Consider the following 13,182-nt stretch of genomic DNA (forward strand, 5'->3'; position numbering starts at 1 on the left):
GGGGAAAAAAAAAATCTCACACCAAATTGACTCTGAAGATGTAGCAGAGAAAGAAGATGAGTCTGGAAGCTGAAAGCAGATAAATTCAAATAAAGAACTGCAAATTCTTAAATAGCAAAACAACTGCCTGCTTCAAAACCTCGCTCAGATAAACAAGAGAGCCTGTCTTAATCAAAACGGGTGCATGCAAATTTAGCTCAAGGAAGGGGTCACTGGGTGAAATTTAACGGCAAAGTCAGGCTAAGGTCACTTTATAGTTTCAGCTCTTGAATTTATAAAACGTCTCTGCGACATCAAAATGGCACCTGTTTGTGCTGTAACAAAACAGTGTGACACTCAGCAAGAAGCACTGATCAACATTCTGTGTACCTAATTAGCAGAGCAGCTGTTACCCAAATTTTTCTGTTAGCCTGGAATTGATAAAAAATGCAGCTTCTAATTAGTACGGAGTGTGCTTATCTTCTTCTGTTAGAAGCGTCAAACTGTTTCATTACCACAGAAATAGGAAACACTTTGATGCAGACAATACAATTTTAACTCTCTCTCGTCCTTAATGATTTTCAAAAGTTTAAGTAAAACCAGATAAACATTCCGTGCATCATACTGTGGGAGCTTAATGACATACTGGATATGGAATAGATACATAACCGATTTCTGAAGCAAATTAAGCTAAATTACATTTCAAATCAGGTATTTACTAAAAATAATTTTGGAATTTAATTTTTTTTTAAATAGAATGTCCTGATTTTTTGTTCTTTGATAAAATCTTCCCAACACCACTACTGAGATGGCAGGTTCTCGACAGGGGTATTTGGGAGGTACCGAATCCTTGAATCCAGCGGCTCACTTCCAGAGTCACGTTGAAATAAATCCCATTTTCTGGGCAAAAGAATGGCAGGTGAACCTCAAAGCAAGTGAAGCTTGAAGTGATCCATGTGGTACAGGGACACCCAAGTTTCTATCCACAGCAATGACTTCTGACTTATACCCCATATAAGTATAACAGGATCTTCGGTGTTCATGAAGAGACACTTTCAGTGCTCAGGAGTAGCCACAATTACTGATACTTTATTTGTTTTACTAGAGAAGGAAGAGATGAGAAAGCAAACTAAGCCAAAATTTGTCCTCATTTTCAAAACAGCACTGTTTTAAAACAGACACGGGAGAGGTAGAGGGGAACAGGAAAAACTCCACAGAGAGGTAAAAGCATGACCAGAAGAACAGAACAGCTTCTACATGAGAAGTGACTAAACCAGGACTCAAACTGGTAAAGCAGAGGGGCAGGACAGAGAGACCTATAAAAGCCCACAGGCTATCAGGAGCTAGGAAAGTGTTGCTCCCTGCTTGTCCTGTTCGTGCACTCTGAGCCAGGCACCCAGGGCTGGTTGGGGCCAGTGACAATACTGGGCTGCCACTCCCGTGTGAGGCTCAATGCTGTGCGATAGCCACAGCCACCCAATTCTGCACCCTCTTGTATCGTGTCCTTAGTGAATCAGATGAGGTTTGAAACTAACTCGAGCACAGTGTTCTGTTCAGGTTTTCTTCTGGTAGGTGTTTATTTAGGGATTCTCTATCTCGTCCATTTTATTAAATGGACCAAACAAGGTAGCTGACAAAATCTTCATGACAAGTCGCTTAGAAACCTGTTTAGAATACAGCTAGATTGTGTGGCAGATAATAATTAGATCTTTTTCAATGTTATGATGGCAGTGTTAGACTGACAGCAAGAAGAAATAACATAGATGCTAATTCTGTGCAGGAAAGGTTGATCATGAGAAGCAAAAAAGACCAGGAGAAAGAAACAGTCTCAGTAGTCGGAGCTGTAAAGTGTCACTGCTGAACTTCCTAATCACACAATTCACTTCACTCCAGGACTTTCATTTTGCTAAGTCTAAGCTATAGAGCTAATAAGCCTCGGTTCCACGTTTAAGAGAGCAGGGGACCATCACTCAATTGAAAATCACTTACATGAAGAAGAGGCTTAGAATACTTTGCCATGTTGCAGGGCAAGGAAATAAAAAGAAGATTAAAAAACAGATGAGGCAGCACCCTGGCAATGGTTGTGCCAATACAATAGTCCAACAAAACATTTAGTAACGTGGAGATTTCTGTTCTCAAAGTAATAGCAATAGAAATCCAAAACAGAACTCCCTCCTCCTCACAGTCTCTGAATAACAATCACTTAGACTCTTTTAAAGTAAATTAAAATGGACATATGCCATAACATTAATCTAAAAATGCAGACTACTTAGAGCGATGAACTTCATTTCATACATACCAAATATTCTGCAAAACTTGGAGGGAAAACCCACAGACAACAAGCTCTAGTTCAAACAAGGCATTTTAACAGACCGACTCTAACCACTGAAAGCTAAAAGGTGGTTTTGCAGTTCATGGCAGTCACCTGACAGTTCAGACCATTTGTCTCGTTCTGTAACTGCACTCACCCCTTGCTCGTCCAGCTTCATCAGCTGCTCTGTGACTTTGGGAGTGTTGAAGGCCAGCCTCAGGCAATGGATATTCAGCTCAGGAACCACGTACTCCAGCACTTCTTTCAGGGGCAGTCCCCTGGCTGTGCAGTGCTTTGCGGTTGAAGGGATAGCATCTTCCAGCACAGAGCCCCTTAATGTCATAAGCTAAGCACACAAAACAAAAATAGCTTACGTACTGAATTATGCACTGAGAAAAGGCTGATTAGCAGCAGCAGTGGAGCAAAACATCCCGTTTTTCCAATTCTCAATAGAGACTGAGGACATTAAGTAACTTACGTTGTGTGAAACAGACACCGATATGTAAAATGTCACTGACAGTAGTCAGATATTTCAAATGATTCAGCAGATTAAAGTTGTACAGGAAACTAATATTTGGAAAAGATTCGTAGTAGTACTTCTAGCAGAGCATTTCGAAGTACAAAAGCGTATTTCTCAGGTCTACCCACTGTCAGAGGAAGGACTTTTCCTCCTCTTTGCTTGCTTCCAGCTAATACAGCTCCCGTAAGTTTCTCAAGCTTGAACCTAAACAACCTTCACAGCTTGCTCCGTGTTGGAAGTTATGGAGTAATTCACTCACTGATCCACTCACTCATACTCTGTGTAATAAAAGCATGCGGCGTAGCTTTGTGAGGAGATCCCTGGATCGTACGTGTGAAGAGCAGACAGAAATCTATCATCGATGCCAAAAAGCACACAAACACCCCACGAACCACCCAATTCTGCCTGCCTGCTTCTGCTCCTGTCATTCTTGATCCGCTCACCTCACTGGTTCTGAATATGATCCGGTAGTTGTACTGAGGTCCGTTTTCTTTGATTTCCTCTGGCTTCTCTCTTCTTATACTCACAGCCACTGGGCCCAGGTTCTCATCTGCCCCAAAATAGTTCCAGTGTTCTTGCATACAAAACAAACAAACAAAATTAGAACGCTCAAATAAAAGTCCATCTTACTTCTTACACTTCAACTGGATTTGTGTGCTTAGCTGTTATACTGGAAATGCATTTCCAGCCCTGCTAGAGTCAATGAGAGCACATCCTCGGTGGTACCAGGATTTCACTGTCGTGCTTCAGCTCTCCAATGAGCTCTGATTACACCAGACGGCTGAAATTCAACACTGCATCTCTGCTTAACCAGGCCTAAAACAGACACATCTCTTACCGCGCCTCTGTGCTGGAATCCACGTCATTCACATTGCACTAAATAAAAACAACCCATTTCCTCCCTTTAAAAACAAAAACAAGGAAGCCAAACGCACCAGAGCATGAAACTCACTACTCTGCGTTAAAACGGGAGCAGCAAACAATTGTGGTGAGCAAAGGATGTAACTTATTTCTGGAGGGAAAAAGCAGCAAGCAGTCAAACAGGTTACTCGATTATAAAAGGGGAAAACCTGATGAGGCTGAAAAAGAAGTTAAAGACTTTTCCATGGTAAAAATATCAAAGCGTGGTATCACAGAAATAGAGAAAAACACCTAAGAAACAAAGTGACTAGCAGAAATACTGAACAGTGAAATGCTGAACAACCCGAAGAGTAAATTTAAAGTGTTAAGAGTTGAGTCTACAGAGGAGAATACAGAGCTGGAATATTGCTCGCTAGCTGAACAGCGGGTTGAGGTACATTTTTATATTCATTTAACTATACACATATAAAAAGTCACGCTTTACGTGAAAAAAATATTAGAAAATTGCATTTACAAAAATTAAAGCTCAACAACCCAAGAGATTTGTGTTGAAGGCGCCTCCCGAGCGTTACGACCTCCTGACCTGTCTAATCACCACGAATGCAGCCACATACAAACATTTACGTAGCTCAGGTGACAGCAACTGAATTTCAACAGAAAATACCTGACAAGAAAACTTAAGAGAAACTATCAAAACCACAGAAGTCAAGCACTGAACAAGAAAAATGAGCCCTAAGTCATCACCCTCCATGTGCTGCACGTCTGCGTATGTGAATGAATTTATACGTGCGTAAAAATAGGAAGTTAGAGCCCTGTGGAAATGCAACAACTCGAGGAAGAAATGTGAAATTCAGTGGAACGAAAAAAAAGATGTAACTGCCCTGCAAGGAAACGTAACCATGCTGCCTAAATTACTATACAGAGGGTATGTGTTATTCTTAAAACAACCAGAACTTTGAGAGCAGTCTAATATGAGCTATTGTGCTACAGAGAGAAAATGCAAAGCGTTTTAATATTACTGTTAAAAATCTGAGTGCCTCATTCTTTATTCTATCTCTTTTTAAAACTATACTTACTGGCTCTTGCTCTATGTTCCTCCACCACCCTAAATGCTTTTCAAGCAGGTGCTCTCTCCGTGTGCCCTAGAATTACACTTCTGTCTTCACTCAGCTGTCCACCCCTTTAAAGACCTTTTAAGGCCATTCTGTTCCTCAGTATCTGCTATTTTATTACCCTTTTCTCAGTGTTTTCCACCTAAGGTTTCAGAGCACCCAAGCCATAAAAGGAGCTCGCACACAGCATTATAAATCCTGCTTTCCACCAGACTCCTCTGCAAGTCATCAAAAGCCAACACTCTGCACAGACGTATTTAAGATTCAAAATTCTTCTAATATCTCGTGGAATATCCTGTAAATGTTGACTTAAGTTTTGGGTGACTGAATTAGTCCTGAGTGGGGAAGTTAGGAATAAATTAGACCATCCACATAAGCCCAATTCAATCTTTGTATTACACCACTGCTACGAGTCCTGTAAATGCCACAAAGATCATCTGTTGTTTAAAAATCCCAAATACCTTACGAGCACCCCAGTTTCTCTTCTTCATCCGTTAAGTAATTTGCTTTTTCTCAGGATGTTTATAGCTTAGCAAACAGTTTACAGCAGAGATGGTCAATGCAACGGAAGCACAGCCGCTGAGAACGTGAAATTAATTAATATCAGCATATTCTGCGGCTTCCAAAATGTGAGACAGCTTGGACATCTCCACCCTAAACTGCTGATGACTTAGAAACACCGAGGTACCTTTGCTTAGACACAACAGAAAGAGTTACAGACAAAAGGTATGTCGTTAATGTGTGCCAGGAGGGTCCAGAAGTTATGCTAGATATTCTGTACCAACAGCAGCACAGATGATAACATCTGCACATCCTGTAAGCAGTCCGACCTGCAATGCACAGAGAGTTTTCTCAGGAGGAATTATTTTGCATCTTGAAGAGAAAAATCCATTTTGGAAGGCTGCTGCGAGGAATGCTTGAAGCTGCACAAGAACAGACACACAACTTTATATCCTCGGATTAAGCTTTTTATGTAGGTCCTACTTGCCTGGAAAAGTTAAGGAAAAAAGCACACAAAGGAGTATGGAATTTTACGCTTTCCTCCCAGTAGGAAATGTCTTTTGTCCCTCCCTCCCTCTCTTCACTCTACACTGGGCAGTTGTCTTTCTTCCTCTCCTACCCATCTCCTCAGTCCTTGCTTCTACCGTGCCCTGATCTCAACTGGAAAAGATTCAGAGAAGGGCAACAAGACATGACTGAGGGGAATAAGAGGGTTGAGGTTTATAAAATAACACATAGCAAGGAAAGGTGAAAAACCCACACATTTCTGCCTAGCAGCGAGTCTGTTCAATCGGAGGGCCCTGGTTTTCATTCTGGAAACCAGCACACAAAGCCAGTAAAACTGGCTGTTTATGACCCAGCCAGCTCTTTGCCGCAGCAGGAGTACTGCGAACGCTAAAAGCTTATTCAGGGTAACAGACAACTGGATAAATGCCTAGAAAGGTAAGTCCAGAGACTACCAAGTACAAATTATACTGTCACCAGGACAGCGAGTCCCTCAGCTATGCAACTCCTGAGGCAGGGTGAGTACACGTGGGAGGTACCGCTGTGCCTCTGCCCTACCCTTGCTCATCCCTCAGTACCTGCTGCTGGCCTTTGCCAGAAGATCGCACCAGAAGCGGTTTTGGGTTGACCTAAGATGACTCTTCCCTTCTCTGGGAACTGTAATTTTAGCTCCAGAAGCAGTAAGTTCAAAGGTTTTGCTTCTGTCTCTCTCTCACTGAAGCATTCCTGTCAACAGGATGAAACAAACTGTGATGAGGAGAAAGTTACGTATTTAGGTAAGAATCCCACTTTCTCACACAAAAAGACCTATTTTCTTATATTTCACTAAGAAGGCCTCAACAACCTGTTCCTCCTCGCTGTCAAAAAATACACTTCTTATCAGGAGTTCCCCAGCTATTTTCTTAGAAAATAGTCACGCTCATCACAACTGTAGAACAAATGAAAGTGTTAGAATGCCGTACAAGAAAAAATAGTCCAGGAAGTAGCTTCTTGAAGCCTTGCCTTTTGAAATACACCTTTGCAAACACATCTTTTGCAATGTAAGAGCAGCAGGTAGCTCCTGTAAGTTTAAACATCTCCATGCGAGCTGTGCAGGAGCCTTCTGCAGTGAACTGGGGGAAGTAAGACTGCAACGCGCATCACCCTGCAAGGTCCGCTCCTCACCACCGAGTGCAAAGGGAGCCTGCAGAATCAGCTCAGGTGGAAAGCAGAGGAGCTGAATCCAACCCTGGGAACTACTGCTCTGAAGTGCTCTTCCCAAGACGTACACCACCTGTCTGGCCTCCGCTAACCTGTCTCCACCGGTATTTTCACACTGAGAAGTCTGGACACCAGGTCAGGGTATTACTTACCAATAGTTGTACCGCTGTTCTGGAAAGGCTCAAATAATAGGTTGATTTCACCTTAGTTTTTCCTTTACATACAAATGCTCATCCATTTGCGTTCATTGATGAAGTTATAGAAGACTCATCCATAAATGTCAAACATTTCACACTAACTAGATTAAGATATTTTAATTAATTTGGAGCATGTTAGTAATATTCCATCTCACTGATACCTCCCCTGTACACTGCTAAAATCTGAGCTCCATCTATCATCCAAGCTGTTCTGAAAAGGCTCAAATAATAGGTTGATTCCACCTTAGGTTTTCCTTTACATACAAATGCTCATCCCATTTGCGTTCATTGATGAAGTTATAGAAGACTCATCCATAAATGTCAAACATTTCACACTAACTAGATTAAGATATTTTAATTAATTTGGAGCATGTTAGTAATATTCCATCTCACTGATACCTCCCCTGTACACTGCTAAAATCTGAGCTCCATCTATCATCCAAGTAACAATGCCCGTAAAGAATGAGCTATTACTTCCACATAATTAAAGATTTCAGCCAAGCCACCGTCAGCATCTCCCCAATTACCTTGGAGAAATTAAAATAGACTATAATGATGCTATCACTTTCATCCTTTTTCTTCTTTTCTAAGACACAAAAATTAACAGTGTGGGGTAGTGTTGGTTTTTTTTTGTGACAAGACCTACTTTTCATTAAATCAGGCTGCCTGGCATCATTGATGACTTTCAACTGGCAGTTCCTCATTGATCCAGTCCCAGATTACCCGCTGTTATTTCAAGTTGGAATAAAAACAAACTGAAGGGTTACAAATCATCACTTTTTATTCTTTCCAAGCTCTAGCATTACTTCAGTAGTTCTCCAATTCTGCGACGTTCTCCTGGTTTGAGATCTTTTACAGGTTACTGTTGCTCAATCAGAATTCTTTGCTTCATGTTTTTAAGATGACAAAATTACCTAAGGCGTGCTGACTTGAAACTGGCTCTCCTCACTGTCTGTTCCACTCAATCTCATAAAGATCCAACCTCCTCTTCAAACAAGGAAGTTTCTGCATCATTACTTGCTTCATGTTATAAAAAATTTCAGTTACAACCGAGTTCCTTGGTTTTTTTTCCTTATATGCTGCTTTAAGTTTTAACACTATCCCGTCTCTTTCAGATTAGTCTAAGGTTTGCTTGGGGAAAGACGATACACTGAGTGATCAACGAAATGTGCTTGGTACCGACAGAACTGTGTGATGTCACAGAATCCCAGACCGTCAGGGATTGGAAGGGACCTCCAAAGCTCATCCAGTCCAATCCCCCTGCCGGAGCAGGAACACCCAGATGAGGTTACACAGGAAGGCGTCCAGGCGGGTTTTGAATGTCTGCAGAGAAGGAGACTCCACAACCTCTCTGGGCAGCCTGGGCCAGGGCTCTGTCACCCTCACTGAGAAGAAGTTTCTTCTCCAATTGAAGTGGAACCTCCTGTGTTCCAGTTTGTGTCTGTTACCCCTTGTCCTATCATTGTTTGTCACCGAGAAGAGCCTGGCTCCATCCTCGTGACACTCACCCTTTAAATATTTATAACCATGAATGAGGTCTCCCCTCAGTCTCCTCTTCTGCAAACTAAAGAGCCCCAGCTCCCTCAGCCGCTCCTCAGAAGGGAGATGCTCCACTCCCTCCATCATCTTTGTAGCCCTACGCTGGACTCTCTCCAGCAGTTCCTGTCCTTCTTGAACTGAGGGCCCAGAACTGGACGCAATATTCCAGATGCGGTCTCACCAGGGCAAAGCCGATGAGGCTTCTGAAGTACACCTCTTCTCAGCCAAAAAACCTCTGGTAGGAACAAAGCCCCTGGCTGCTGCCTGCTGGAATGAACACGAGGACAGGGAATTTAAAATCCAGTTTTAGAGCTTAAGAACAAAATCACAGCTTCTCTCCCTGCAACACTACTCCATACACATACTGACACTTTTACATCTGTTTACCCTTCATCAACATCCTCGGACTAGGTTATGTCAAATTATCAAATTCCTCTTAATTCCTTCTAAAAAGAAATGGAGATTAAATGGTGACTGGCACTGGAGTAGCATGACAGTGTGGTTTCCCTTAAGGATAAGCCAAACGGATCAGTTGGTGTTGCCTGAGGGCTGAAATCCCACTCAAACCTCTTCTGCTGTTCGCTCTCAGTGCTCACCTGGCACTGGGCCTTGGCGCTCCTCTGACTGCAAGGAAAGTTGACTTGACTCGCTAGAACCGGGGAGAAATCACCAAGCAGTAAAAAGCAATTGCATTGTGATGGATTGTGAAGATCTCTCCTTGGTTCATAAACTGAAGTGGTTTACCAAGCTTTCAGAAAACAAAAGGACAGGGAAGGGGGAGGAGTGAAGTCTTCCCCTTTTAGTGATGAGATGCTGTTAAATAAGGTCAGCTGGAACACGAAACTGCACCTTTAGCTGCTGATTGCAAAACGCGCCAGGGTGATAAGGAATCAAACTGTTCTGGAGAAAGATAGGTAGGAAGGGAATGGCAAGGTCTCTAATCTCAGCTCTCCTCTCCAAACTTACTTCATGTAGTGCGCATCTGGCTCACTGCTCTCAGGAAACCACTATTTTCCCTCACTCCTGCCTCTCCAAAGGACACAGATCAGCACTCTCAAAAACCATGCAGCAAAGGCTACCCCTCAGCCCTCGAACGACTGCAGAAAGAGGAGATGATGGAAAAGGTGACAGGAGCCACCCAACCAAGGGACAACGCAGGTGACAGATGGACATGACTTGAGGGAAGGGAAAATTGGGGAAGGAGATTATTAGCTGTAACACACAGTTAACAAGCTGAAGGGTTTTGTAACTGACCATCCTCTTATTCTAACCAGGCATCCCTGTTGCTTTAATCTGCAGGAAACAAGCTCACCTGAGCTAAGGAGATGAAACCCAATCCTCATCACTGGTACCTAAGGAACAACCACCCTTCAGGTCAGCCCTTGGACCAATTCCACCCGTCAAGAGGTACCACCGCAAGGCACACACCCCTGCAGGCAGAGCTCTCGTAAAGGACTTTGCTCTGCACTCCCTTTTATCACTCTCAGAACCAGGAAGAAAGCGAGATCTGCACCTCACAGTGCAGCATCACTTTGGTGAAGGGGGCATCTGGGTAATGTTTGGGTTTTGCTTGTTTCTATAGGTCAGAAAGCTTTGATTTTTTTAATTATATTTTTTCCCTGCATACCTCCAATGGAAATTATAACCCTTGGTTTCAGCAGAACCACGGGACAAGAAAATCGGGCTCTGCTTTTTCAGACACATTGTTGTCATCACCACATAGATGTCTCTGTGTGTGGTATATAGAGTTATGTTATATACTGTGAGAGTTTATTTCTGCAGAATCTGACATTCAAATTACCTTTCTGGAATGATGGCTATCAAATATATAGTGAGGAAGAGACACTTCTGTCTTTATTTATATGATATTAATGACTTAAAACATATTTTTTAAAAATGAAGTTTTGAAATGGATGATTAAGGTATTAAAGTGTCCAAAGATCACCCTAAATGTTAACTTTCCAAGCTACGCATTGCGTTACATCCTCTGACGTGGGAGGAAGAAAGTTCTCCTACATTAGCACTTTATTTTCTTTCTTAATCTTTCAAGTGACAACCCCTGCCCACTCCCACAGATACCAAAGCTGCGTTTCAAGACACTTACAACACGTAGCCATTGCTAACTTATGTATACGAGCACTGAAATCATGAACATTTTTTTACTCCAACACTGTGAGAGACTCTGTTAGACACAGTATGTACCGATTGGTAAAATAAACCACGTCGAAGCTCTGATGATTAAAAAAACCCCATGTAATTCTTGCAAATACTGTTATACATCAGCTGAAATTTGTATGTCGGTAAAAGGTATCAGTAAAACACGAGAAGAAATAAAATCTACCTACCTTTCTGATAGAAGAACTTCCGATAATAATATGCACCAAGGTCTACGTGTTCAACGATGTATCTTTTCACCCTGTCCAGATGTAAAATCAGGTTCTCCTTGGGAACTTCCAGAACCGCTACTCCAGCATTCGTGCAATGAGAACTCAGAGTCGACTCAAACGAGGCACTTTCACAGCCACTGAAGGAACCCGAATTAGATTTGGAAAGGCTGATCTTCCTCTCCCCTTCCCCACCAATCTCATTACGAAAATAAGGACAACTCATCACAAGTTCATTGCTTTTATCATCTCCCTGGTCCATATTGAGACTCCCTTTCGAATTCAGGTCTTCAGTGCTGCCCATTGGAGAATTGAAACTTGCAGAATGGGACAAGGGTCCAGAGACAAGCGATGCTACAGCAGCAGCAGATGCACCTGTGGTTGTGTTCCTTCTTTTAATAACGTTGTGCCTGTTGATTGCCGCTTCGTTTAAATCAAATAAAATACTCTGTACATCATAGTGAGCAAAACACTTTGGACAAGTCCACGGCTTGACACTGTCTTCTGACCTGTTATCTTCAAGATCTGAAGACTTCCCAAGCTCCCCGTCACCTTTGGCATTGCGCAGCTTACGGAAAATGGATGAATCTCCTGTCTCTGATTTTGAGCGTCTCTTGAGTGGCTTCTCCCTTTCCTTAAAGAGTCTCAGGTTTTCCCTTTGAGTAATAGGTCCATCTATGACATCCAGGGAGAATCCCGAACCCTTGCTTCCACTGGCGATCAGGAGTTCACTGAGCTTAGTTGGGGCTGGGCTTCTCTGATCAGACTTTTCATCTTTATAGCCCTTCAGTAAATCAAAGAAACTTTCACCTGAAGTCCCCTGCTTATCTATGGAAGAGGTACTGCCATACTCCCTGTGCAGAGACGGTCCGGATTTAAAAGTGGGTGAAATACATTCATCAAAACTATCCACGTCAAGCTCACTTATGGTAATGTCGCTGTTGCTGCGCTGTCTTATCCTACGAAGAGCTTTCCTTGGGGAGCTGGGATAGCCGTCAGGTGTAAGAAACCTGGAGTCCAGGTTCTCAGATTGTCTAGTCTTGGTTTTCAGTGTGCTCTGGATGCTCTTTAACATGACGGAATCGCCAGCATTCAGGTTAACAGAGCTTCCCTGACTCCCAGGACTGCTTTTAGACGACATGCTGTCAAGGCAACTCGATGTGTCAAGGTCTTGACTCGATCTGCTCGCTTCCTTGATGTTCTCCTTCCTTGGGGGCCAGTCAGCAATCCTTGCCCTGACCCCCATTTTGGGGACTCCAGGAGTAGAGGTAACGTGATGGGAACTTTCATTGCGAGGAGGCCCGACTGGCGCCATGACTACAGATCCTAAGCTGCCGTTCTGTGACCTAAAGCGCCTCATGTAAAAGTCATCCGAGTGGACTTTGGGGGTGCCATCTGTTCCGACTGACACCCCAGTGGCAACAGCCCTTTCGGTCTGGGACCGCTTCAAGCTGGTCATGATCTTTCGGTGTGCTCAGGCTCAGTAAGTTCCACGAGAAAACACAGTCATTTCTGCTTTTTAAATGCACAGTTCTCTTCTGGAGAATAGTCTCCAAAATATACAATGGTTGCATGAGATCTTAATCGTGGACATTTAAGGACACGGTTAAATGCGAGATGTCTACAAAGTTCAGATATTCAGCAGTTTTTGATGAGCAATACTTTCCTTTAACTTTTGCATTTTAAGAAGCAGCCATGCTCCAGTACATTCAAATCGTTTTAACATCACTCGTGCTCCAAAATGTCATCTGTAATCCAATCACTCATGCTTCTTTTAAGCCTAGGACAGAGAAAAGGGTAGATAAAAGCATTAATAATTTAACAAATAACTTTTTTCGTAACTGAAACTACCAAAGTAATTATTCCACAGAATCAGTATTTCTAACAAACATGCCTTCAAATCTCACTGCTCAACACCTCAAAAATGCAGCGGTGTTACACAGTGGTGAAGAGTTCTCTAGATATTGCTAGTTTGCCTTCTGAAAAAATACTTTACATTTGGATTCCACACCTAAATACGTTTTCCCCCCTTATGAACTCATTACAGAATCCCAGACCGTTAGGGTTTGGAAGG

At 42.7% G+C, this 13,182-nt stretch overlaps 1 protein-coding gene across 1 annotated transcript; it reads right to left on the minus strand.

The window, feature by feature from the left end:
* Window positions 1-2,447: 2,447 nt before the first annotated feature.
* On the minus strand, window positions 2,448-12,882 carry LOC104543320 (signal-induced proliferation-associated 1-like protein 1; the record flags this gene model as incomplete). Its single annotated transcript, XM_010187901.1, has 3 exons — window positions 11,070-12,882; window positions 3,254-3,384; window positions 2,448-2,636 (listed from the first exon to the last, which is right to left on the minus strand). Coding segments are annotated over exons 1-3 (1,818 nt in total), but the record flags the coding sequence as incomplete, so codon positions are not given.
* Window positions 12,883-13,182: the final 300 nt, after the last annotated feature.

The sequence above is a fragment of the Mesitornis unicolor genome, unplaced genomic scaffold, assembly GCF_000695765.1.
Source record: "Mesitornis unicolor isolate BGI_N332 unplaced genomic scaffold, ASM69576v1 scaffold25937, whole genome shotgun sequence".
Taxonomy (NCBI): Eukaryota; Metazoa; Chordata; class Aves; order Mesitornithiformes; family Mesitornithidae; genus Mesitornis; species Mesitornis unicolor.